This window comes from Phoxinus phoxinus (genome assembly GCF_949152265.1).
Source record: "Phoxinus phoxinus genome assembly, chromosome: 22".
NCBI classification, from domain to species: domain Eukaryota; kingdom Metazoa; phylum Chordata; class Actinopteri; order Cypriniformes; family Leuciscidae; genus Phoxinus; species Phoxinus phoxinus.
In genome coordinates, this window is record NC_136897.1 from 7,104,280 (window position 1) to 7,129,298 (window position 25,019).

The following is a 25,019-nucleotide window of genomic DNA, read 5'->3' on the forward strand; positions in this document are numbered from 1 at the left end:
ACAATAATTATGCTCACTACATCCACCAGATGGCACCAATCTGACTTCAAAAATGCTGAGCCTCTGGGTCATTTTTGACCCGAAAGTCCCGAGTGTGAGTTAAGCAGGGTTTGTTGTTGTTGTTGTTGTTGTTGCAATAATTCCATAAAATCAGCACACAAAAAAGCATTATAATAATTCAGTGACAATGAAAATTTATAGAGTATCAATGCTTTTTTTAGTAGGCTACTTGAAAAAAGTGAACAAACTATATCTGTCCCAAACAGGGTGGACATTTTTGAACTTCCATTTCATTTATTTTGTTTTGTTTAATAAATGGTGAAATTGATACTAGACTAGACTAGAATATTTTTTTATTTTTTTCAAATGTTTTACATCACCCCTATCATGACTGCACAAACATTTATTTTAGAAGTTTTAGAACTGATGTTTTCAGAGTTTGAGATGCTTTCAGTTATGTAAATTGTGCATTTTGTGTATAATTTACATAATAGCATTTAAAAATATGAATAATATTGTACTATAGTGCAGTTATAGTACAGTGTTGTAATTTATTTATTTATTTATTTTGTTTAAAATAAGAGTTCGTTTGACATAGGGGGGAAGTCGGGTTACCACCGGAAGTGGATGTTATGCAAAGATGGCGGCGTTGATGGGTGAGTAAACGAGCTGGGTTCTAGACGATTTTAAGCCTCTGCATAACGCAGTATTGATATTATTGCATCATATAGATTGAGTGCATTAGGTGTAACTAAATTATAGCACATCTTTAGTTGGTAAATGAATTCTGTCGTGCTCTTAAGGACTTTACTCGCTGAGTGACCTTGTTACTTAACATGACTTGATCAGAGACTCTACATAACGTTACCCAAATACAGACAACTCACATTATTTACAGATGAAAGTTGAGCAAAGATATTTTATATTACTTTCAGAATAATAAAATCAAACATGCCATTTGGTCAGGTGATATGCAGTGATTAACAGAAATCACTGTCACAAAGTTTATAAATGCTATAAATAATGTTCAAGTATTAAATTATTGAAATATTTTTGTCGTTACCAAAAATCTTTAGCCACATAGTGAGCAGTGTTTTAGCCACAGTATTTATTTGTTTTGTTAGTGTTGTTGTTATTGTTTTTATTTATTGCTGACATGTGCAAGTTTGCGTTTTCTTGAGATTCAACTCTACTAGACTGACAGATGTTTTATAACTTAACCAGATCAATTTCTGCGCTGAAGGTAATAGCAAATAATGTGACTTAGCCTAACTTTTATGTAACGTGTTTTTATTTCAGTTCCCCGCCTCCCCGCCCTTGGCTCCTTTAATCTAAGGTAAGTTTTTATTTGGATTTAAATATTTTTTTTTAACTCCGTCTTAGATCTTATGTGTGTTTATGATTGCTCTACATTACCTGGTAACTTTGGTTTGAAAGATGGTAAAGATTAAAATGAGGGTTAGACAAGTGTTGTGCACATAAACCTCAATCTTTATGGATGACAATATTTTTGAAATATGATGCTGCCTTTGTATATTAAGTGAAGTCCATAATATTTATTGTTATATATATATATATAATTGCAAATTGTATACAAATGTTGTAATAGCTTTTTTTCTTTGTTGTGTTGATGTAGGGCCATTTCCTCGTTTGCTGTTCATAAAAAGGTTCCTCTGACAGACAAAAAGGATGAAAACTCCTCAAGGTGTGAAATGAATGGTTTTGTTATAGTTGTATGTCACCCATCCTGGGCAATTATGAAATAACTATTACATTGAGAAGTTGTTGTCATTATTAACTGAGCACACCCTTCTTTCCAGTCTGGTCCCGTTCAGAGAGAAAAGCACCGCTCTGGCACCAAAACCATCTTCAGCGGTCAGCAGTAAGGGTGAATACGTCATCACCAAGCTGGATGACCTGATCAACTGGGCTCGCAGAGTACGTCACTCTTTACACATTTACAAAAGATTTCTTGAATGTCCCTTATACTCACAAAGGCTGTGTTTATTTGATCAAAAATACAGTAAAAAAAATTCATATTTTGAAATAGTACTGTTTTCTGTATTATACTGTATTTTCAAATGTAAAATTCCTTTGATGGTAAGGCTGAATTTTTTAGCATAATTTCTCATATCTTTATTGTCACATTATCCTTCAGAAATCTTTAAAAAATGCTGATTTTGTGCTCAAAAAACTTTGTTTAGAAACTTTATCATGTTAAAAACAGTTATTCTGCTTTTAAAAAATAAAATAATAATAATTCTCCTAACCCAATATTGTTAATTGACTGCTAGCCAGTCAGCAGTTAAAGTCTGTTCATTTCTTGACTGCTGTTTCAAAATATTTGACATACTTTAATAGTTTTTCTTCCTGTTTGGGTAGAAACATTTTGTCATTTGCTAATTTTCTTTTACTGTATTTGCCATGTTTGTTGCCATCAGTTTTCCTGTTGTATTGTTCTCCTGGCAGGAGAATTGATTCATTTTTATAATTTTATTTTGTCGTCATTTTGTTTTAAGTAAATTTAGTTTTAGGTAAATGGAACTTATACACCTTGGTTGTCATGACAATAGAATTACATTGGAATTATATCTTATTCATATAGAAATTATATCTTATTCTTTTGGCAGTGATGATTTGGGAGTGTTTTTGAGAGCTTTTGGGCTGGAATTATTGACCCGATCTGGCAACACTGCCAGAGGGTTTTTATTCGGGACTGATGCATTATAAGGGAAAAGACCAAAATGTATTAAATTTAGATCTTCAAAGATTAAATGGGTCATAAACACGCCAAGGGGTAGGGGGCATTGCAATGCTACGCACTACAATGGACACTTCAATACCATACAGCATCATCATGCACCCATTCAGAAAAACAAATTAATCCGTTTGTAATGAGTTTATTATAAGCGAGACACTCACATTTGCTCTACACCAGAGTTTTAGCTGAGGAAATTGCTTACTCATGACACATCTTAAAAGTATTCCTAATATGTTAGACCTTTAATTGAAAATAACCTACTTTTACCGTTTGAGCCACGTCTTTACAAGCACCCCGAGCTGTGTTCTCAGTTTGTGATTTTCAGCATGACACGTGAAAGGGGTTCTTGCAAAGTTTGAAAATATGCTTTATTTTTGTAATTCCGCTGCTATTGTTGCAGAAACGGCGTGCTTCAACTTTTTATTTTTGTGAAAAATTATTATTTTTAATTTAATTACTTTAGTTTTAAAGTAGACATGATTCCCTTTCTAAAGCAGTTAAATGGACATTTCATTACATTTCTGTTTGTATTTTAGAGCTCCTTATGGCCCATGACCTTTGGCCTGGCGTGTTGTGCTGTGGAGATGATGCACATGGCCGCCCCGCGTTATGACATGGATCGGTTTGGTGTCGTGTTCAGAGCCAGTCCCAGACAGGCTGATGTCATGATAGTTGCAGGGACACTAACCAATAAAATGGCCCCTGCATTGCGGAAGGTATTTGCACTATAACAATTTTAATAAATTTCTATTGCCTATATTCAATATATTTTGGCAACTAGGTTTAATTTTCTTTTTATGCTTTGGTGTAATGACGGTTCTGCTCCTGTAATTTCTGAATGTCTTGCTGATAACAGGTGTATGATCAAATGCCAGAGCCCAGATACGTCATTTCCATGGGAAGGTAATATAGCTGTTCTTTCATTACCTACTTCATAAATTAGTCAAAAAGACTGTTTTAGCATATTACGGTATGTTCAGTTTTGTTAGTTTTTTTACTAAATCTGATTTGTTTTTTTCCTGCATTAGCTGTGCTAACGGTGGTGGCTACTATCACTACTCTTATTCTGTGGTCCGAGGTTGTGATCGCATCGTTCCAGTGGACATCTACGTCCCAGGTGTGTTTCATTTAAGTTCATTATTTTGTTTATTGGGTGTAATAGAATAGGTTAAAATGCTTTAATGCTCAAAAAACATTATTTTTTCACATACTGTACTAGGGCTGTCACAATTTCTCAATTAAATTAGAGTACTCGTTTAAAAAAAAAAACCGAAATCCTCGATTGCAATTTACCCGTACAGAGTAACCGGCAAATTATCAGTAGTGGCACATTCCACGGACGAGAATCCATGAACCGTATCATCAGACCGGTTTCTAAGGCTGCACGATGTATTAAAATAATTTTTTTTTAAAACATACTATAGCATATTGTGAATTCACAAAGGCTGTGATTCAATTAAAAAAATATATGCCCTGTGAGTTTATAATATTTATTTACATGCGTGAAGGTTACGTGCGTCTCAGAGCGATTCCGTTCTGCTCCACATCAACTGTTATCATTTACATCTCTGCAGATGCTGTGAGTTTGGGTTAGGGCTGGGCAAAAAAATTGATTTTTCGATTAATCGATTTTTTAAATGTTGTTGATTAAAAATCGATTTTCCCCCCATATTTATTTATCTATCTATCACCCAAAAGACAGTATTAGTTTTCCTCCAGTTCATAGGCTTGCAGCCTCCATGTTACAGATAATGTTAGTTTTCTCTTAAACATAAAATAACCTGATCCTGTTTGAGCAAGGCATGCGGCTATTCTGACTTGTCCAATTTTCAGCATCAATTTTTCATCTTGCATCAAAATCCTGTCTATTCATTGTATGCATTTCAAGTTAGGTTTTAATGTACCCATGCAAGTTTACCTAGAATAAAAAGAGTTTAATATATAGGTTTATGGCTCTTAATTTCTTTTTATTAATTAACCACTTGTAAACTTATGAATCTATATTCATTGAGTCGAATCAGGAATCGAATCGAAATCAAATCGAATTTAGAGCTTGTGAATCGAATTGGAACATCTGAATCGATACCCAGCCCTAGTTTGGGTTGCATTAAAGCATATGATTACTTGCTTTTGAGAATTTATTTGAACCAATTATTATTGCCTCATTGTTATTTTATATATATATATATATTATATTTTGTGTTTATATTTTCTCACCACAAAAAAAAAATCCGATTAATCTTCAAAATAATCGACTCGATTACCAAAATAATCGTTAGTGACAGGCCTATACTGAACATTATTTCTGTACTTTTATTCCTGTCTGAAACACTGATTTCTACATAGCCCCTCCTTCTGAAAAGTGTTATGACAGTCAGTTACAGATTACACGCAGATTCTTGTGGATTAGCGCGCTCGTCTTGTGAATAATGCTCTGTATTTGGTGTTATATAACCGTACAGTAGGTCTGGAGTGTTTGTGGAATGTGCTTTACTGAACGGAAAAAAAAGAGCGTGAATTGCTCTGTTAGCTGCAGATTACTGGTCACTACAGTGCACATAAAACCACACATTTAAGATTAGATTTGAATCTGTTCATTAAAAAATACATAGCAGTGATACTAGTCACTAAAAATGTCTGGAAGCCATAGAATGTATTTATTTATTTATATTTTGCTAGGAGGTGGAGGTGGGTGTAAATGTCTGTGCGACAGACTGCGGAGCATTCGTTGAATGAGCTTAAATGCTATAGTTGATTAGAGTAGGTGAAGTAACTAATCAGCTGAGCGTCAGCTGACATTGTTCAGCGATCAGTGTTCTGCCTGAACTACGCTTGAATTCCATTCGATCACTCAAGCTCTATTTGTCATTGTCAAGCTGGAAGAGTTAGCATTAGCCGTTACGCTTTTTTGGCTAATGTTTGCAGGCTTGCCTTCCCATGGCTTTGGCGTAGTTTGCTTTGATTGGCCAGCTGACCCAATGCGTTGTGATTGGCTAAACACCTCCAACATGTGTGGGAAATGTAACGTCCCTTACCATAATCGTGAGCTTCAGCTTCCAAGGCTTCTAAAGCAATTGTAAACAGTTAATAATGTTGTTGGTGATACCGTATCAGTTCAAGCCATCATCAGATGCTGAAAATGTGGATAATCAAGCAGATTGATCAGGTCCAATTTTGCAAGCACGACTTGAGCAGTGTTTATTTAGTAAGTCTTTCATGTTATAATGGTTTAATTTGTCTTCTTCACTGTAATAACTTTAAGTCATGAGTTGACAACATTAAAATACAGTCTAAAAACATAATGAAGTGTATATTTCTAATTATTTAGGCGTGTATAGCCAGCGTTGTTCAGGTTCCAGATTCAGGAAGCTTTCCTCTGTAAAAACAGTGTTATAAATCAATCTTAAACACTGATTCCTAATTTCATCCGTGTTTGGATGGCCAAACAAAGGGGTTTTGCTTTCGCATCCACACAGCATCGGCAAAATTCACCGAAGCCACGTCTTCTCTCTTTGCGTATGCCTTTGGACAGCATAATGCTAATATTGCACATTGTGACCTGGATGTTTGAGGAAGTAATATGTAGACTTGATCGAGGCGTTTTTGGCAGGTCTGGATCAGTGTTCTGTTAGATAGAATAAATCCCTTTGTGGGACACTACGTGCTTTGTAACTTTACAGATATTGTACATGCACAAACAGATACATTACACACTACAAGAAAACATTGAGAAACATCACATAACCACTTTATCAGAATTTTCTGATAATAAAATGATCTCGTCATATAGTAATGTCTGTCTGTCCGTCCTACCAGGGTGTCCTCCCACAGCAGAGGCTCTGCTTTATGGAACACTGCAGTTACAGAAGAAGATCAAGCGAGAAAAGAAACTGAGAATTTGGTATCGCAAGTGAGGTGTGATAGTGTTTGTGTGTCTGTTCTGAAATGTTTATTTAATTCTGGTCATTTGTTGCTCAGAAGGCTGATTTCTCAGGAGCTGCTCTGGTTTGAGTGAAGCTCCTCCTCTTTGTAACTACAATAAAAGACTTTCTGCTTCAACACTGAGTGCACTATTTTTTGTCAGTTGTATTTTTTATATTTTGTCATTGTGGTGCAGTAGTCATCGTTGTCTATTCTGAAAAGACTTGCTCTACAAAATAATTTTTTTAGGGGTAAAACTTTATTTTAGTGTCTTTGTAACACAAGTACATTTCAGATATTTACTGTAGTAATAACAGTGAATTATGAATAGTTACATGCAACTAACCCACGAGTAATGCTGTTAATTAATATTACTCCGTATTTAATTGTATAATTACACTGTAACAAGGACACCTTAAATAAAGTTGAACCTTTCTGCATTGTTTTTAGCACATTTTCCCCAAATTCTTATTGTCATTTAATAAAATGATGGTTAAAGAATGAAGTACTTTACATTGTTAGTTTGTATGTAGAAGATAAATTAACAAATGTTAATGTTAACAAATGGAACCTTATTGTAAAGTGTCACCATCATAATTGTATAAATGTAATTGAGAATTACAAAGCCGCTAAAAGTTAAAACGCAAATATCTAAAAGAAAAAATGCTAATATGTATGAATGTAATAAATCTTTATTTTTGGGACTTCTAAAAAAAACTTTTAGAATTTTAATATATATATATACTATTATATTTTTCATATATTTTGAATTTGCTTATTTTATTTTCATTTTAATTTGTTTTCCAATTTGAAGTGTTTGTCTTTTTCATTTTTTTTATTTCAGTTAGTAATTTTAGTAATTTTTTCAGTTATTTACTAAAGCAACATTTCTAAACGTTTGATTAGTTTAACATTTTTAGTTTTTTTTATTGTTTTAGTAAACCATAACAACACTGTCAGAGAAATACGTTTGCTGGTATATCTTCTTCTCAGGGAGACTGATGCACTCTCAAAAGCAGCGGTTCTTTAGGCTCTTCAGGACTGCAGGGTTCAAATTTCCACAAAAACAGTACAGAGGAAACTCATTTTTAAATGGACAGTTTACCCAAAAAATTTAATTCTGCTGATCACAGAATAATATACTTTGAAGAATGTGGGTAACCAAGCTGTTTCTGTTCCCTATTGACTTCCATAGTACGTTTTTTTTCCTACTATGGAAGTCAGTGGGGACCTGTTAATACCAATATTCTTCAAAATATCGTCTTTCGTGTTCAGCAGGAGAAAGAAACTCATACAGGTTAAGAACTGAGGGCAAGTACATGATGAAAGCATTTTCATTTTTGGGTGAACTGTCCCTTTAATAACTGCTTAATTCCTAATCTATAAGTGTGTCATGCTGTGAAAACGTGATTCTATCTGCTTAACTCCTAAATTCCTGTTGTAATCTAGAGAATTTCCTTGACCTTCTTGAACAAAACACAAACTCCTGGATCCTTCAGGGCAGGGGTATAATATCTGAAAAAAAAGTTAGCTGTAATTCCCCAATGATAAATAGTGTTTGCAAAATCCAAATTGAACAGCTGACTGAAGGCCCTGCAGTCGCTTTATCAGTGAATACATTCACAACAGTCAGCGTCTTATTAAATTAGTATATGAAGCAAAACAGCTAACAATATGTAGATTATGTAGTGTTTATTTTTACAATCAAAAAAGAAAAAAAAAACTGTTGTTGAATGGCACATCTATGCATGGTCATTTATAAAAACCTTTTTCTAGTAATTTTGAGATTTTAATGCAATTCGCCCTAATAAATTAAATACGTTTCAGAGACAATTAACAATAGAATGATTTAAATGCAGTTTGTTTTCTTATTCTTTAACAATAGTCGGCGTGATCATCTTCTTAAAGGAATAGTATTTGCATTCACTGGGAGGACTGATGTCCATCAGTGTGGTGCTGATCTTCTCCTTCTTGAATCCCGCTTCCAGCAGCTGGGGAACTTGTGTCTCCTGAAAAGAAAAGTGCATCATAAGACCAGAGCACAATGGGGAGGATATAATTAAAGTTATAAAAAATTGCGTCATGAGTTCAGTTACTCACTTGGAACATTTTGTCGATGTCATTATATTTGTTTTTCAGCAGATCACCCCAGGAAGTGAGATTACAGTATGTGAGCACACCGCCGGGCTTCAGCAGTCTGTTAGCATGACCCTGAGAACACGGCCCAGTCAACATAATGGAGTGCGATCACTGACAGTTAACACCAAATGAATGCTATTTAACCGTCCACAAACCTTAATGAAGTTGAACTGGTGTGTGTGCCACGTCTCCTCTGACAAAGGATATGTGTCATAAAGAATACCTGTGATTGGAAGGCAGATATATGCAGATTTGTCACAACTTTCTTAATTGCAACTTAATATAATACTCATAAATAGCCTACACATTTGTTCGGTCTAAGAATGTATTTCTTTATCTATGTCATTTAATATATTACATACAGTATATTATTAGATCAAATTTACAATACCGTTCAAAAGTTTGGGGTTGGTACGGTTTTTTTTGTCAGTAACACTTTACAATAAGATCCATTAGTTAACATGAACTAATAATGAACTGTACTTTTACACAGCATTTATTCATCTTTGTTCATGTTAATTTTAACATTCACTAATACTTTATTAAAATATTGTTAACATTAGGTAATGCACTGTGAACTAACATGAACAAACAATGAACAGCTGTATTTTTTATTAACAAAGATTAACAGTATTGCTCATTGATAGTTATTGCATGAATTAATGAACCTTATTGTAAAGTGTTACCAAAATGTCTTATGCTCACAAAGCCTGAATATTTTTATTTTTTTTAAACAACAAATAACTATATTAGGAGTAAATAACTTGTTTCTATTTTAATATATTTGAAAATGTAATTTATTCCTGATCATGTGAGTCTTCAGGGTCACATGATCCTTCAGAAATCATCATCATAAGATGCTGATTTGGTGCTCAAGAAACATCTATTATTATTATTATCAATGTTGAAAACAGTTGCTTAATATTTTTGTTTTTGTGGGAAAAACATTTCTGTTTTTGATGGACAGAAAGTTCAAAATAACAGCATTTAAAAAAAAAATAGAAATCTTTTGTAACATTATGTCTTTACTGCCACATTTGATACATTTTATGCATCCTTATTGATTTAATGTATTAAAATTTTTTAAGAATTTTTTTTTTACTGTACCCAAACTTTTGAACGGTAATGTATATTTTCTTATTTTTAATGTGCAGTCATGGGAAGGTAAACAACACTTTTCACTGCCTTTGAACTAACAACCAATTTTAACAGTCCTTAAAAGATATTTTGCTTACATAATAAATATTAAAATCATTTTACCATCAAAGTGATTGTCAGGTAGGGTTGGCACAACCTCTTCCCACAGGCCTTTCAGAGGAACAACCTATGCAAGTAAAACCAGTTTAATAAGTCATTAATTGCTTCGTAAGATGTAATAATAGCCCAACACAATAAACAAATATCAGACACGGATGTGTTTTGCTTTACTTTATGTGGCTGACTCTTGGCCCATTCCTGTAGCCTCTGGAATACGCCATCATTACACTCGATGATCCAATGCTCCTCAATGGGGAAGGACTCCACTTTAGTGGCTGCTATGGCCATTCCAAAGCCGATCTCAAGCACCCTTCCACCTGCATTCCCAAGCAAGAGGAGGCATGTTAGTAATGCTTATGGTTTCTTATTAATAGTTTATTGCTCCTCACTACAACTGTCTTTTGTTCATTAAGTGCATATATTGCGCATCATGTTATAAAATGAATATTTGGCATGGAATATTTACTGTGAAAGTCTGACTTATGTAAGCCAATAAACATTAATTCATTTTGATTCATGCTTGGTTCCTATACAGTATTAGCCTACATATCATTATTACATTATATTATTACATACATATTTCTCATTCATATCTAGCATAGTACGATTTACACACAAATCTTACTATGCCAGATATGAATGACAGAGTGGTCATGGGAAAGGTCCTGCCCCTGGAGTTGCAGGAGGTGATATTTCAGAGAAGAGTAAAAATAGACACGTTATGAGCAAAGTAGAGAATACTAGTGACCAGCCCTTCTCAAATGAATGGCATTTCTAGAAATTCAGTTTGTGATCCATTGATGTGACACGTGCACTGTATAAATACGAACATACATTGTCATGAAACGTAGTAGCCTGGACTAATTTAATGCATGTAAGTGAATATATTCAGGCAATGCACTGCAATTGAATGCAGCCATACACGCCGTCTCGAGTGTGTGGTTAAGCTAAGTGGGGAAATCTGAATCACATTCAGTTAACGGTCAACTTTTTACTAGTTACCTCTATATCTGCGTGGGGAAGTTTTGCACCTGTCGTCGTTACACAAGCACGTGTTTGTGTCACCTTCACACAGATAACGCATTCTTATCTCACGAATACAACGTGAACGTCGTTCACGTAGGCCTACTAATTCTGGCAATGTGATGAAGGCGTAGGTGATGAAAATGAATTAAGTAACGCCACTGGGGGCTCCATGAAGGTTAAGAAGCAACGTCAGCATTCCAAATTAATATTCATAAGCTTAATTCTTCGCCATAGTAGTGAGGGGAAGACTCGTGACGTTTTCGGAGTCGGTTCTTTCAAACAGATCGTTTAACCCTATTAGCGGTCATCACGGAGTGCATACATTCTTGAACATGTCCTAGCCAAAGGTAGGCAAATATGGGTGTTTATTATGGTTTTACGATTAAGTTGGTTAATTTATTTGTTATTTCTGCTATTCAAGTCGCTTTTTGCTCAAATAGTTAATTGTTGGTAAATGTGTGTGTGTCTAAATAGAAATACATGCTTTTTGGTCATGTGTAGCATGTTTTTCCTGAATACTACATCCACCATGTTATTTGATCTGGATTCCTGCCTGCATACCATATTATGTGCATATTCGGACTTTTTAGGACAAGTATAATTTGGTGAGTTTTTGACTTGCGAAAGTTGCGAACCATAGACCGATTCACAAACGAATCGTCTAAACCGGTTTGTTAAAAAGATTCGACTCTACTGAAGGATTCATTCAAGAATCTTATTCCCTTCGCCATAGTCGAATTCTGTTATTGAGAACACGTCTTGTTTCAAAAGTTTTAAGTTTTCGACAGATCTTATTGACGTCTGCGTGACGTTAAATATAATATTGCAATTAAGTCATTTAAAAAAAACAAAAAAAAAAACACGCATTGACTGCATAGCCTACTGTTGTTGTTTCAGCTGAATCAAGAATTTAATAGGACAATACCTTTAGATGCAGCAACTGTTGCTAGAGAGTGCATGTATGGAGTTTCCCAGCGCTCCATAACGGGTTTGCCCATGATCTCCAGGTGTGTGTCGGCTGCATTGTAGTCAGCACTAGCGTCATGCCACACTTGTTTGCAGTTTTCGCCCTGTGAGAAGATCGGCTGTGCGGTGGCCATGGTGGATTGTTGAATGTTGACAGTTGTGGCGTGGTGTGTATATTAACGCGCAGTGGCTGAAGAGATCGTCTCTGCCGTGACTTGAGTGTTATATATTTAAAGAACTGCTGATTGTGCAAGAATCTGTGTAGTCAAAGAGTGAGTGTTGATAAGGAGTCCACTGAGAAGGGGGTGGACTCTCACATGCATTGCTAGACAGCTGGAACAGCTTCTGATTCATGATGGTTAACCCAACAGCTGTAGCCTTCACTATTCACTACTTAAATGCCATGGTTATGCTACTTAAATACTTTTTGTAGGTCACAATCAAATACGTACATTTTCGAACTCCTTTGTACAATAGATAAGCTTTGTTCCATTGAAGAACACATATTCCAGATCATGCTGGACGGGGTCATAAAGTTTTGCACAAGTTCATCTCAGCTTGAACGCTGTCATGAAAGCAAAATAGGGACAGAACAAATACTAAGTAATTGTCAAAATCATTTTTAATTTAACTTTTCACACAAATGATGCTGCAAATATAATGTTTTATTTATTTAAATTACAAAAAGCAAAATAGAGCCAATTTCCATAGTGCTCTTAGATTTGGACCCCATTGTCATGGTACTGAATAATTACCATATGCATATATATCATGCATTCACATATGTCCAAAAACATGGTATTTCTGTTATTCTTGTAAAAAAAAAAAAAACCAGTTCTACTGCAATACTTTTCCAAGTGTGTGTGTGTGTGTGTGTGTGTGTGTGTGTGTGTGTGTGTGTGTGTGTGTGCGCGAGTAAGTAAGAAGAGTGTAGTTTCAGTATATTAACCCTAATGACATCACTCACCCTCAAGTTGTTCCAAACCATATGAGTTTCTTTCTTCTGTTGAACACAAATTAAGATTTTTTTAATTTTTTTATGTTATAATGAAACGGTAGCAATTAACTTCTATAGTAGGAAAAATATACTATGGAAGTCGATGGTTACCGTCTGCCTGGTTACCAACATTATTTAAAATATGCTCATTTGTGTTCAACAGAAGAAAGAAACTCATACAGGTTTGGAACAACCATTTTTGGGTGAACTATCCCTTTAAGGTTGTGCAATTGTTCAGAACAAGTGGACTTTCTGAACTATTTACATGCTGGACAGCCACAGTTTTTTTAGTTTTCGTCAATATTTCTGTCAATAATTTAAGGCTACTTGCATACCCAACATTCCTGTTGTTACAAAATGGTTTAAAAAATGATAGTGAGGCACATCTGTTTTCTGCTGCAACATCTTAATGGATCTCTTAACAATTCACATTCTGTGAGCAGTAAACAAGAACATCTAACAAACTTTTGAGATATCTGAATGAATTCATTTTTATCAATATTTAAATTCATTATTAAGAGCTTATTATTTGTACTGCTTAGGTTATGTGACTGTTATTAAGACAAATTCACAACCGATCAATATAGTCAGATTTAATCAACAAAAGTATGTATCCTCTGCTTTTCGTACTGAAGCGCCTCCTTCTCCTGTCCTGTAAACACAGATATCTGCCAACAGTGCGAGCAAAGTGTATCTCCCTAAGTGCGTGCACTGCGAGTTGCTGCTGTGACGTCACAATCGTGTTGCATTGTCGTCTATGGATCTGCCTCAAGTAAGTAGACTCGCTCCCTCTGTAAAAATCAAGGGGTCGAGGGTCTGTCCAAATAAACTTCTCTCGCCCACTTGACAAAGCTGAACGCACTTCAAAATGGTGGAAGGGATTCTCCTGAGGGGAAGTGCTTAGGGAAGTATGGCTGCGTCCTAAATTGCATAGGCCTACTGTCTTGTACTTATTTTGAATAAGTAATTACTTCACAGCCGCTGAAAAAGTACGTTCTATATAGTAACGAATGTTTGTAGTATGACAACATATCTGTTGACAAAATGTCTCAACAGTGTAGGTATAGGCCTATGTGAACCTGTTGAACCAGGTTTGCTGATAGTACAATCCAAACAGCATATCATTGAATCCCGATTAAGCACACTCACAACAACTGACAATTCTTAAAGGGATCATTCACTCAAAAAAAGGAAGATTATGTCCTTATTTACTCACTCATGTTGTTATAAGTGAGTGTATGCTCTCTCTCTTTTTCTTCCGTGGAATAAAAACGGTAAAATTTTAAGATGGCCACTCTTTTCCATACAATTACGATTAATGAGGACTGTTGTAAAAGCACCATAAAATACCATAAAAGTTCTCCATACAACTTGCACTCCATTTAAATCCTTTGGAAGTCATGTTATGGATTTTTGTGGGAAACAAACTGGAATATGGAATAATTCTTCCCTCCAGTGATCTGTTCACTTCGACCAGATCAATAAGGCAAGTACTGAATCAGCCTGATTTATGAACAAATCATTTTTATCTGGAGCAACTTTGTTGAAAAGACCTGATAAAATAATGCTTAATTCCTAAATTGGTTATCACTGCTGAGCTTTCTTAACTTTTTTTATGCCCTTCCCTCGCTAACTTCCCTCTGTCTCATTCACTCTGATGTACGCCATTGCTTACATTGCACGAGTGCCCACTACTGGCAGAACCCTTGCAATATGTTAACATGGAACACCCTAAGCCCTTGATCACTGGGTAAATTAAGGGCAAATTCCAAACTGTGTTTTTGCACCCTTGAAGGGCACTTTAGGAAGGGGACGCCATTTGTAGGGGTGTTCCAAATGAAAGTGAACAACTGAATCCCTTCGAAGGGCCCTTCCACGGGTCTGTTAGTGAAGGAACATGCAATGGTCACTTCAAGGAAGTAACAATCGTTTATGGTCATGTTTTGCTCTTCGGAGTGAATAGGGCATAGGGATGCTCACTTCCGATTGGATTTTTCCCTAAGTACTGGACGCACTACATTCGCCATGTTGTCATTATCATGTGACCTAGTCAGTTCAGTTGCATTGCTTCACTGCCATTCATGGTTCATAAATCTCATAAAACTCACGTGGCCTCATCATATGCACATTTCAGAAACTCGCTGGAAGAACTAGTAGGTCATCCGGGTACTTTTTGTCTACTCTTTTGTGAATTCGGACATACCACTTTTGTCACATAGGCTACTCTTTTTTTGCCTACTTTATAGTAGTCTAAATGTGAAGTTAATCACAGCCCAGATGTCACTGCAAGAGGAGGCAAAGTTATTTTATGAGGGCACATGAATTAAACAATTGTTTTACATGGATAAATAATTTATAATAAATAGTGCAATATTTTAAATAGTACATTTTTATTTAATTTAACTCTCATGGATGTATCAAAAAAGCTGAATTAGTGAATGGTGAAGCTTGACATCTGCAGTCCTGCTTATTAACTTTCATTATATTAAAAAGAATAGCCAGGAAATTCTTCAAAAATGTAATTTATTTGTAAGTGAACAATTTCATCCAAGAACACAACTTCACCTTCTAAATTCCTTTTTTTCTTTTCTTTTTTTACTTCATCAAAGTGGACTCCATTACCCAACATGCTGTGCTGTCATTGCACCGCCCTTGCTGGGGCGCCCCGTTGCTCGCGTCAGTGTTGCGCAGATTCGGTTTGAACCGAAAGCGGAGTGTGACCTTCCCGGGCGGCGGAGACCGGCAGGAGACCGAGCGAGCGGACCCATGTCAGCACTCCCGTCCACAACCCTCGCCACAGAGATGAACAACAACAACTTAGCTGGAGATGAAATAGGGTAAGACTCGGTGTGTTATATGACAGTGTTTGGATGTAACGTACCCGTCCGTTTCCAGCGGAGAGAGATGCGCAGCGGGCCGCCGGAGGACAGCAGATAGCAGGGAACCAGTCCGCCGGGCTCCGCACTCACACTGGTGCACCAGTAAACTCCTTACATTAGAGGATCACGGCGACAACGACACGTTCTCGGTTAATTTAGCTGATAAAATGCTTGGTTATCGAAGCAAAGAGAAAGATTGACAGAAAATGATCAGCTGTCAAACTGGATGCTTGCATCACTCTCTTTTTATGCTGTAAGTTTCTTATAAACGAGCTGGAGTGTTATAGCCGTGTTTTTGTAGTTTAAGTTGTATAAACACAAACTGGAGGTTTATACCGCTCTCTTTCATAAGTTTATAGTCAAACTGGAGGCTGTTTTGTTATCCTGTAAGTTTATGATCACAAACTGGAGGTTTGTAAAACTCCCTTTTTTATATCAAATCATATTGAAGACTGGCATAATGTAAGATTTTTATTAATCATATTGAAGGATTTTATTTCTGTCTTTTATGCTGTAAGACTTATAATCGGAGCAGAGGAGGAAATCTTGATGCACAGTGTTGTCCAGTGACCCAGCCTGCAGCAGTTTACATTAGCCAGGTGGATTTGTTAACCAGCTCATGTCTGACTCGGAGATGGTTTCGGAGTAGCTCAGGATCATTTGAATGTATTTTGATAATGACCCGTTAAACCGCACAGATCAGTCAGATCAGGCTTTCAGTGCCAAGGGCAAACGTGTTTTCCCTCCTTCACCTTGACTCATGTTCCTTTCTGAATGATCACAAATGCATTGTGACGTTCCCTCATCCTTGTGTTGCAGGAAGCTGTTTGTGGGTGGATTGGATTGGAGCACCACCCAGGGTGAGTGGAACTGTCGTATTAACCACCATATAGTTTTATACAGTAACATTAGTTGCTATGTAGGGGCTCTTAAATAATGCAAGTGGCAGCTGCAAGGCTCTATCACACAGTGTGTGTTTCATTAAAAGCACAGTCTTGTTTTGCACTGCTATATTATGCACGCTATAAAATCCTGCATAAACTTTAATATGTGCTCGGCATGTTCCGGGCGTAGAAACCAGGTTGTCACTCAGGGCTAAGCTTGCCTTTGCAGTATGTGGGTGCAAGTGAGACAGCCTGGGTTAGACGCAAGCTCCAGAAATCCGATAAAGCCCGTATCAAGTAGCATGCGTAAAATGCAATGAGGAAATCAATGGAAAACGATCTTATAATGTACATGGAGTATATAATAATTTCATCATATATTTCAAAGCCTTGTCTGCTGTACTTGTCACTCCTGTCACATGATTACTTTATGTCTATTGCTTTTCTTGCTTTGGCATGTTGCCGCATATGAAACAGAATTGTTACGTTCTGAATTTTGACCTTTGGGCTAGGGCTGCTTGATTATGACAAAAATCATAATCACAATTATTTTGTTCAATATTGAAATCACGATTATTTAACACTATTATTGTTAGGCTATATGATCAAAGTCTTGTTTCATGATATGAGTAATTTTCGATATCAGTAAAATTACACAATTTTCAATAGGCTTCGCTGCTTCAGCAAAAATGAATACTAAGTTAACTAATGTAGCTAAGTAAAAGCTCCTCAAAACAGAAGACAAGTAAACAGTCTGCAATACAATAAGAACAGAGAAACTAATTACAAACAAAATGGAAAATACAAATGAAATAAACTGTGCTTTAAGTTTTTCAAGAAGATGTACAGACAGTGGTATTCATACAAGTAATAGCCTACAACAGAAACTGAATAAAGTAATCAAATTTAAAATAACACTGCTCTATACATTAAATATAAAATAATCCTTATTGAAGCTACAAAAGTTATTCATTCAAGAGCAGTGAGTGATTTTATATTTGTCTTTTGTTGTTTGATTAAAATCAACGACACAGGCTAAAGCAGTAATATTGGGCTGCTGTCACTTTAAGAACGATTGCACGGATGCAATATGCTGTTATACACGTGTTTTCTTTCTCAACTGTTTACTTTCACTTACGACATAATCGACTGTGTTTACGAGGATACTTAGAAAAGCGGCATTTTCGAGTGTAGCCTATTAGGTGCAAGTCTGAAGCCCACAGTATACTTTTCTTATGCATGTTCAGTTTCTTTCATGGCTTAATGCGCTTTTAATGGAAACCGTTTAATACCAAGCACAACAGTAGACTGCATTTGACATTGCATAGACAACACTCTTATTCGGCTGATTTGGATGTTAAGGTTGGGTTAGTGGGAACGAAAGCGCACCGTTGAATGTGGCAGCGGCACAATAATGTTTTAACCTCAATTATCTGGTTTTCATATTCGTTGGAAGCGAAAATCAATTATGATCAATCACACAGCCCTACTTTGGTCCATCTACTAGCACTGGACTGAAAGCTGAATAAGATTTATGTCGATTATGTGCTGAAGCGTTTTCAAGAATACATTACTCTCATACACATTACAGATCATTTTGATTGACTGAGATACAGAAGTTTATAATTCATGCATTGCTGTTCAAAAGTTTGGGGCATGTAAGGTTTTAAAAAAATCTTTTTGGACTTTATCAAAAATACAGTAAAAACAGCAATTTTGAATTGAAGTTGAAGAATATTTAAGTGAAATATTAGCATAATTTATTATATAAATGATATGTCTCTATAATTTAGTTAAATGTATTCCTGTGCAGAACTTTCAGTATCATCACCCAAGTCTAAAATGTAGCTAGTTTGGACAATCTAAAATAAAAAACATATTTTGGGTTGTTTTGTTTACTACATAGGCTAATTCCATACTGTACGTGTTCTTTCATAGTTTGGATGTCTTTAGTATTTATGTACAATGTTGAAAACAATAAAAAAAAATTAAGAAAAACCATTGAATAAGAAGGTGTGTCCAAACCCTTGACTGATACTGTATGTATATATATATTCAAGAATATATTCAAGAAATCCAATGATTTCTAGTGTCCAATGATTGAAACTTTGGTTCAATCATTGGACGCAAGGATAGGAAATGTTTTTTCCTCTCTTTTTACAGTTGAGTCTTTTTTTGCTATCCTGACTATACAAAGCTGCAGTTCTGCCACCAGTTCAGAACTACTGATCTAAATGTAGTAAAATGCACCTTTTCGCTTATTCCTTTCTGTGTTTTTTTTAGAGACCTTGCGAAACTACTTTTGTCAGTATGGAGAGGTTGTGGATTGCGTCATCATGAAAGACAAAAGCACAAATCAGTCCAGGGGCTTCGGCTTTGTGAAGTTTAAAGACCCCAACTGCGTACGGACTGTCCTGGACACCAAACCTCATAACCTGGATGGAAGAAATGTGAGGAGAATGACTGATAATTGTATTTTGCTCAATCATGATGATAACTGATAACATCACATATAAATGCTCATTTAAAGACATCTGCATCTTGTGACCCCAAAGTCAAAAACCTCTGCTCAAGTGGCATGCTGGTTAGAATTTTTGTTGTAATTTTTATTTTTTTACTGAATAAGTATTATCTGTTTATTCTCGTAGATCGACCCAAAGCCTTGTACACCTAGAGGTATGCAGCCCGAGAAGACTCGAGCAAAAGACGGCTGGGTAAGAACTGTAATGTAAAGCCACATTAAATGTGTTTTTTAAATTCAAGTTTGTTCATTAGAGTCTGAAAACTAGAGTTTATTTACTCAATTTTTATTCATTGGTGAGATTGTCCACTCCTTGCCTGACTCTTAAAAAAAAAAGTTAAAATATTCTCTTTTTTTTGTCTGTGTGTTTTAGAAAGGAGGCAAAAGCGACAGCAATAAATCTAAGAAGATATTTGTGGGTGGAATTCCTCATAATTGCGGTGAAGCTGAACTCAGGGATTATTTCAACAGATTTGGAGTGGTGAGATGGACACAGATACAGAAATGTACCATTTTTCTTTAATCAGACTGCGACTCTCATAGGGCATTAATAATAACTAGATATATTTCATAAAAATTTTGCAATAATGTCAGACGATGCACAAAAGAGCATATACAGTGGCGTCTAAAAGGTCACATGGTCATGAACTTGCTTATTTGATTAGTGACCTAGAAATAGTGCAAAATCATGACATTTCTTTGGTATATCAAGGTTTAAATTTGATTTTGAATTCATGATTTGCCAAATTTGTACACGCCTATGGCCCCACTGCATGTAATATGTTTTATATATGATGCATTTTTTTTATCGCCGTTTCGTCCTTCACTGGTTCTGTTCTCCCTTTTGAAGGTCACAGAGGTGGTAATGATCTATGACGCAGAGAAACAGAGGCCTCGAGGTAAACCACACATTCATATTTGCTCCCATTCAGTCTCTCTCTCACCTCATGCGCAAGACAAACTATTCCTGCCCAAAGAGAAGAGAGCATCACGCAGGCCATCCATCCCTCTCATGTGTGCGATGCTTGGTTTGGTGTGTCTCAACTCTTGCATGGTGGCAAGGCAAATCAGCAGCATCCACATGACACGCAAACATTTGCATCAAACATGTGCAGTCAGTTCAGCTTCTTGCACATCTGCTTGTCTTAAAGGGAGTAGTTCATCCAAAAATGTATTCAGACTTGTTTGCCTGTTTTGTTTTGTTTTGTTTTCCTGTGGAACACAAAAGGAGAAATTTTGGAACCATCACATTTTTTTGTGTGGTAACTGAATGTGATTAGCTATTTTTAACATAATAACAATTACAATTTTAATCTGTTCAAAAGACTTGCTTTGAAAAAGCAATAAGGGACTCACTGTGCCTTTTAAAGGGATAGTTCACCCTAAAATGAAAATTAAGTCAACATCTCCCTGGTGTTGTTCTAATGCCGTATGCCTTTCTTTTCTTTTTTGGACCACAAGAGGAGTTAAAAAAAAAAGTCCTGCTTGCCCATGTCCATATAATGGCAGTGAATAGCGACCAGCATCAACCTTTTTAAAGAAGACACGGAAGTATCACAGAATGATCCGATGCTACACGTGTCATATATTCCAAGCATCCTGGGTGTATATGATAGGGTTTGGTAAAATACGAACTGAAATTTAATGTACTATTTAACAAAAATCCTGACCTTGGCCGTTGGTCTCCAGGGCAAGGCTACCTAAGTTGTGAGAAATCAAGATATATAAAAAAACGCAACATGAAATACAACCTATGTACCTTCTTCTCTGAGGTGAATTTATTCATTGTGTTTGTTGTAAAAAAAAAAATGGTTGTGCTGTTCGTTCACATCTGTCACAACTGCCATTCGGCCTGTTATCATACCACCGGAGTTCCGGTCTGGAGAAATTCAACTCTCAATCAAATATACTAAGACTTTTTTGGGGATTTCTAGGTGTTGTTTCTCACAACTTGTGTGGTTTTTCTTGGCGAGACAGAGTGAACTGCGAAATAGAGTCTCACAAACGCGAACGCCATGCAGCAATTGATTTTCGCTGAATAATACATATCATTTTTATTTGTTTTCCACCAATCCCTATTGTATACGGCCAGAACACATGGAAATACGACACGTTGCATGGGATCATTCTGTGATACTTTAGTAAAAAAAGAAAATGTGTATTTTAGTGGTAAAACTGTTATATATTTTTGGAGCTTGACAGATGTGGGCTCTACAAATGGTTGTATGGAATAGAGCTCTGCAAAGATATATATATAAAAAAAATCAATTTTGTGTTCCATAGGGAAGTAAATAACAGGACAGTGAGTAGGTCATTTTAAGTTTTGCGCGAACTACCACTTTAAAATTTGAAATTGTAATGCATTATGGCTGACATCTTTCAGATATGATTCTCACTGTTTTATTATAATTGGACTGTTGCCATGACCCGGTCTAGCTGAAGAACTAGTGAAACAAAGCCATCAGATGTATGACTAAATAAATAAAAAGAACACGCTTTTTCATTTTAAAAGTTGGCAGTGTGATCTTAACATTCACTTAAACCATGTCCTTCAATGTCTTCCAGAAAATAGTTTGCTCTGCTTTTACTGTTTAAACTTAAAATGCTTTTCACCTTTCACTCTCGTTGGGTATTGATGGAATAGTTTGTCATGTGAACATTTGTAGTTGACCTACTGAATTTCTAATCACTGAAATTAATTTCTATTAACCTTTAGACATTTAAGTAAGTTTTTTTTATGAACATTTACATTTGATTGATCTATGAAATGAGTGTTTATTGCAATGTAGTACATTTAAGTAAGCCCTTTCTATCTTTCTTTTTATGTCCCTGTTTTCCTTGTCAAGTGTTTGAATGCATTAACGTTTTTCCTGAGATATGTCTGTTCTTTCTTGTAGGATACAGTACAGATAGTGGCACCACACAGATTAAGGCCTGGTGTGAAACGCACTCATGCCTGTTTCTCTGGTGTAAACACAGTTAATGCTTCAGTTTGTGCCCAGCTAAAGGCAGTGGCTTATCCTCAGACAGTTCACACATTGCTTTCTCTTCACTCATACGGCATAAAACACTTCCTATTGAGAGATTCAGTGTGTGTACAGTGTGGCAGATGTTCTCTGTTTGCGTTTCGCTCTTCTTAATAGCATAATTACACACTGTGTCTAGCTGTTAAAGGCAGAAAGGCAGGTTTGTGTTCTCAGTAGCTTTATGGATGCACTCCACTTGACTGCAATAGCGATGGCCCAAGATGGTCGACTTATCATCCAGCAACCATCAATTACTAGTTTTTGGGCGTCGGTGCAAATGGGAATGGAAAATAAATTCTGAGATGCAGCTTCACAGAGAGGGTTTAGAGTGCTGTGCATTAGCGTGCAGTACTTTCAGCAATGCAAAACACTCTTCGTGAAGTTTTGTTTCTAAATTCGTCCCATTTATAGCACCGATTATCGAAGTATCGCTTGTGAAAATTCACCACCTTTAAGAATAAATTCAGTTCAGATGCTGTTTTTCAGCATCTTTTGCTATGAGTGTTACATTTCTAAGACGCTGTGTCAAATTAAAAAATAGTTAATAACTTTTAAAAACACAAGAATGTGTCCTGTGTGAACAGGAAGATCCTAGAAAGATCTTCTAAACAATCCAACGACTAGTCAATTTTGATAGTCGGTTTAACAGGCAAGAGCGCATTGAATTGACTTGTAAAAGCCTCTATCACTGGCAACTTTCTTTAATGAAACCAGGCCTGATGATGAAGGGCAGGTTGGGTATATTTAGTCCTCATTTAGACGGATGGTTCTGCTCCAAATAGTGTACGAATTCTCAGATCTCTTCAGTCTCAAAGGACGTGCAATCAGAATCAGGTTAGATCCCAAAGTGGAGATTCTCGCAGCCCAGTTCTGCCACAGTTATCTGATCTGACAGAAACTAGTTCACACTGGTGGATCTGGCGCAGCTAAACTCAGCTGCTGCTGGAGGATTGTGCTCTGTCTTATCGCGTAAGTGACCTTGGAATCGCGCTCCGGTTCGGCGGCCCACTTTGATAGTTTTGCCTGCGTGACCCCTGCACGCGTGGGTGCACGCAGTTGCTTCTTTTTTACTGTCCCCGAGCCTCTGAGTAGATCTCTGAAATTGAGCATTAACTGGGCTTACACCACACGAGACACGGGGCTGCATTAAATGTTTCACAAATATCCTTATATCCTTGTGGTGCTTGTGTTGCTATGTTACAATCTATGTTCTCTTGGTTTGCCCAAAGTACTGTGGCATTTTGGGAAGCTTCGAGAAAACCAGTAAAAAACCTGTAGTTGTAATGATCATTCTTGTTATGCATTGATAATTGTGGTTGCTGCTCGCATTTGTTGTGTAAGATTGGGGTGGTGATGAGAGTGAGGTTCGGATGAAACTTAAAAGGCAGATATATATATATATATATATATATATATATATATATATATATATATATATATATACACAAATCAAGCCCAACACTTGACAAAGATCTGTTGTCAGTATCGTTGAGGTTACATAAGACCTGGCTTCAGTTATCGAATGCCTTCTGCTGCTGTTAATCATTAAATATGTCCAGGGTTAAAGTATTGAATGGAACAGAATAATACATAACACTCCTGTCCTTTTGGCCTCCACCTGTGATCTTTCCTGGTGACTCGGGCCGTGATGTCATCCGAACCTTAGGTACCCCCCACCCCATCCCTCTTATGTTCTTCTAGCTGTTCTGTCCCAACACCTTGCTGCTCTGTTGACTTTTGGTCGTTGGCTAGGTTTTGGATTTATTACTTTCGAGGCCGAACAATCAGTGGACCAGGCTGTCAACATGCATTTTCACGACATCATGGGCAAAAAAGTGTGTAGTTGTAGTTTTATTTTCCCCTACAACAAACTAAAGCTTGGGCGACCAAACATGCACAAATGAAAAGTTATAGAATTGACATTTAAGTTCCAAAGGGAGTTGTTTTTTCTAACACGATGGGTTATTTCTCTTCCAAACTGGGGAAAGTGTGCAAAAGTGTTACATTTTATACATTTGTACAGTATAAATCTCTGTCCATGTTAGTCGCCCAAGGTTTGGTTCATTTTGACCTCTCCTTTAGGTGCTTTAATGCTGTATAAAAGTGACAAACTTGGGGTTTGTACCCTATATGTACCATATTAAAGTATTAAAATAAATTAATTTATGAGTATACTTTGCTATTATAATTTAATTATAAAGGACCAATATATATAAATGCTAAGGGAACTTTATAGCATTGTTATATCAGCACTCACCTAAAGAACTGGTTAGTTTCCTTTTTTTTCTTTTACTTTTTCTTTTATTCAGGTTAATACTGTCAGGTCACTTACTATTTGAGTTCTATATTATCTCAGAAGGCAAAGAGAAATCTCAATTAAGTGACCTCAATGTTTGAATCTCCATACTGTGTCTGGTAATGTACTCCAAATGGGCTTTGGGCGGGTAGAAAATGTCTCTGTAGTGTGAGATTATTGTCTGATACCTAGGTGTATTAGTCTGTTTCGAGGGATAGCGCAAGACCGAACAAGTCGCATGACGTGTTATCTCACCTCACCAGCTCGACTTAGTAAAATAACACTCCCAGCATGGTCGCTTTAAGGAAGTTGATCTGCATTCTGAAAATATAACACTAGTATTTTT

At 36.3% G+C, this 25,019-nt stretch overlaps 3 protein-coding genes across 9 annotated transcripts in view; 2 read left to right on the forward strand and 1 right to left on the reverse strand.

The window, feature by feature from the left end:
- Window positions 1–76: 76 nt before the first annotated feature.
- On the forward strand, window positions 77–6,820 carry ndufs7 (NADH:ubiquinone oxidoreductase core subunit S7). Its single transcript, XM_079596506.1, has 9 exons — window positions 77–94; window positions 583–656; window positions 1,300–1,336; window positions 1,637–1,705; window positions 1,821–1,938; window positions 3,298–3,477; window positions 3,618–3,664; window positions 3,790–3,878; window positions 6,578–6,820. Exons 2-9 carry the CDS (start codon window positions 641–643, stop codon window positions 6,673–6,675), a joined length of 654 nt encoding a protein of 217 aa, XP_079452632.1. The 5' UTR covers window positions 77–94; window positions 583–640; the 3' UTR covers window positions 6,676–6,820.
- Window positions 6,821–8,359: 1,539 nt separating this feature from the next.
- Window positions 8,360–12,436, reverse strand: gamt (guanidinoacetate N-methyltransferase). Its single transcript, XM_079596505.1, has 6 exons — window positions 12,030–12,436; window positions 10,250–10,395; window positions 10,082–10,145; window positions 8,977–9,044; window positions 8,783–8,893; window positions 8,360–8,691 (listed from the first exon to the last, which is right to left on the reverse strand). Exons 1-6 carry the CDS (start codon window positions 12,202–12,204, stop codon window positions 8,551–8,553), a joined length of 705 nt encoding a protein of 234 aa, XP_079452631.1. The 5' UTR covers window positions 12,205–12,436; the 3' UTR covers window positions 8,360–8,550.
- dazap1 (DAZ associated protein 1) overlaps window positions 11,343–25,019 on the forward strand; it is a 29,384-nt gene continuing 15,707 nt past the window's right edge. For 2 of the 7 annotated variants that reach the window (XM_079596503.1, XM_079596500.1), the window contains exons 1-9: window positions 11,343–11,451; window positions 13,732–13,839; window positions 15,677–15,904; window positions 16,766–16,806; window positions 19,114–19,280; window positions 19,479–19,544; window positions 19,725–19,832; window positions 20,202–20,250; window positions 24,130–24,212. In XM_079596503.1, the coding sequence (XP_079452629.1) occupies window positions 15,834–15,904; window positions 16,766–16,806; window positions 19,114–19,280; window positions 19,479–19,544; window positions 19,725–19,832; window positions 20,202–20,250; window positions 24,130–24,212 (585 nt within the window). In that variant the 5' untranslated portion in view covers window positions 11,343–11,451; window positions 13,732–13,839; window positions 15,677–15,833. Of the gene's footprint in view, window positions 11,452–13,731; window positions 13,840–15,676; window positions 15,905–16,765; window positions 16,807–19,113; window positions 19,281–19,478; window positions 19,545–19,724; window positions 19,833–20,201; window positions 20,251–24,129; window positions 24,213–25,019 lie in introns of those variants that run through there. The other 5 variants (XM_079596502.1, XM_079596499.1, XM_079596498.1 and 2 more) reach the window with 4 other exon arrangements.

Excerpts from the sequence above, each read along its gene's own strand:
- ndufs7 (XM_079596506.1), top strand. Across the intron at positions 1,706-1,820 it reads AAGGATGAAAACTCCTCAAG|TCTGGTCCCGTTCAGAGAGA; the intron begins GTGTGAAATGAA and ends CCTTCTTTCCAG. Across the intron at positions 3,478-3,617 it reads TGGCCCCTGCATTGCGGAAG|GTGTATGATCAAATGCCAGA; the intron begins GTATTTGCACTA and ends TGCTGATAACAG.
- gamt (XM_079596505.1), bottom strand. The coding sequence starts at position 12,204 with ATGGCCACCGCACAGCCGATCTTCTCACAGGGCGAAAACTGCAAACAA. Across the intron at positions 9,045-10,081 it reads ACCTGACAATCACTTTGATG|GTATTCTTTATGACACATAT; the intron begins GTAAAATGATTT and ends TTCCAATCACAG. Across the intron at positions 8,692-8,782 it reads ACATCGACAAAATGTTCCAA|GAGACACAAGTTCCCCAGCT; the intron begins GTGAGTAACTGA and ends TTTTCTTTTCAG.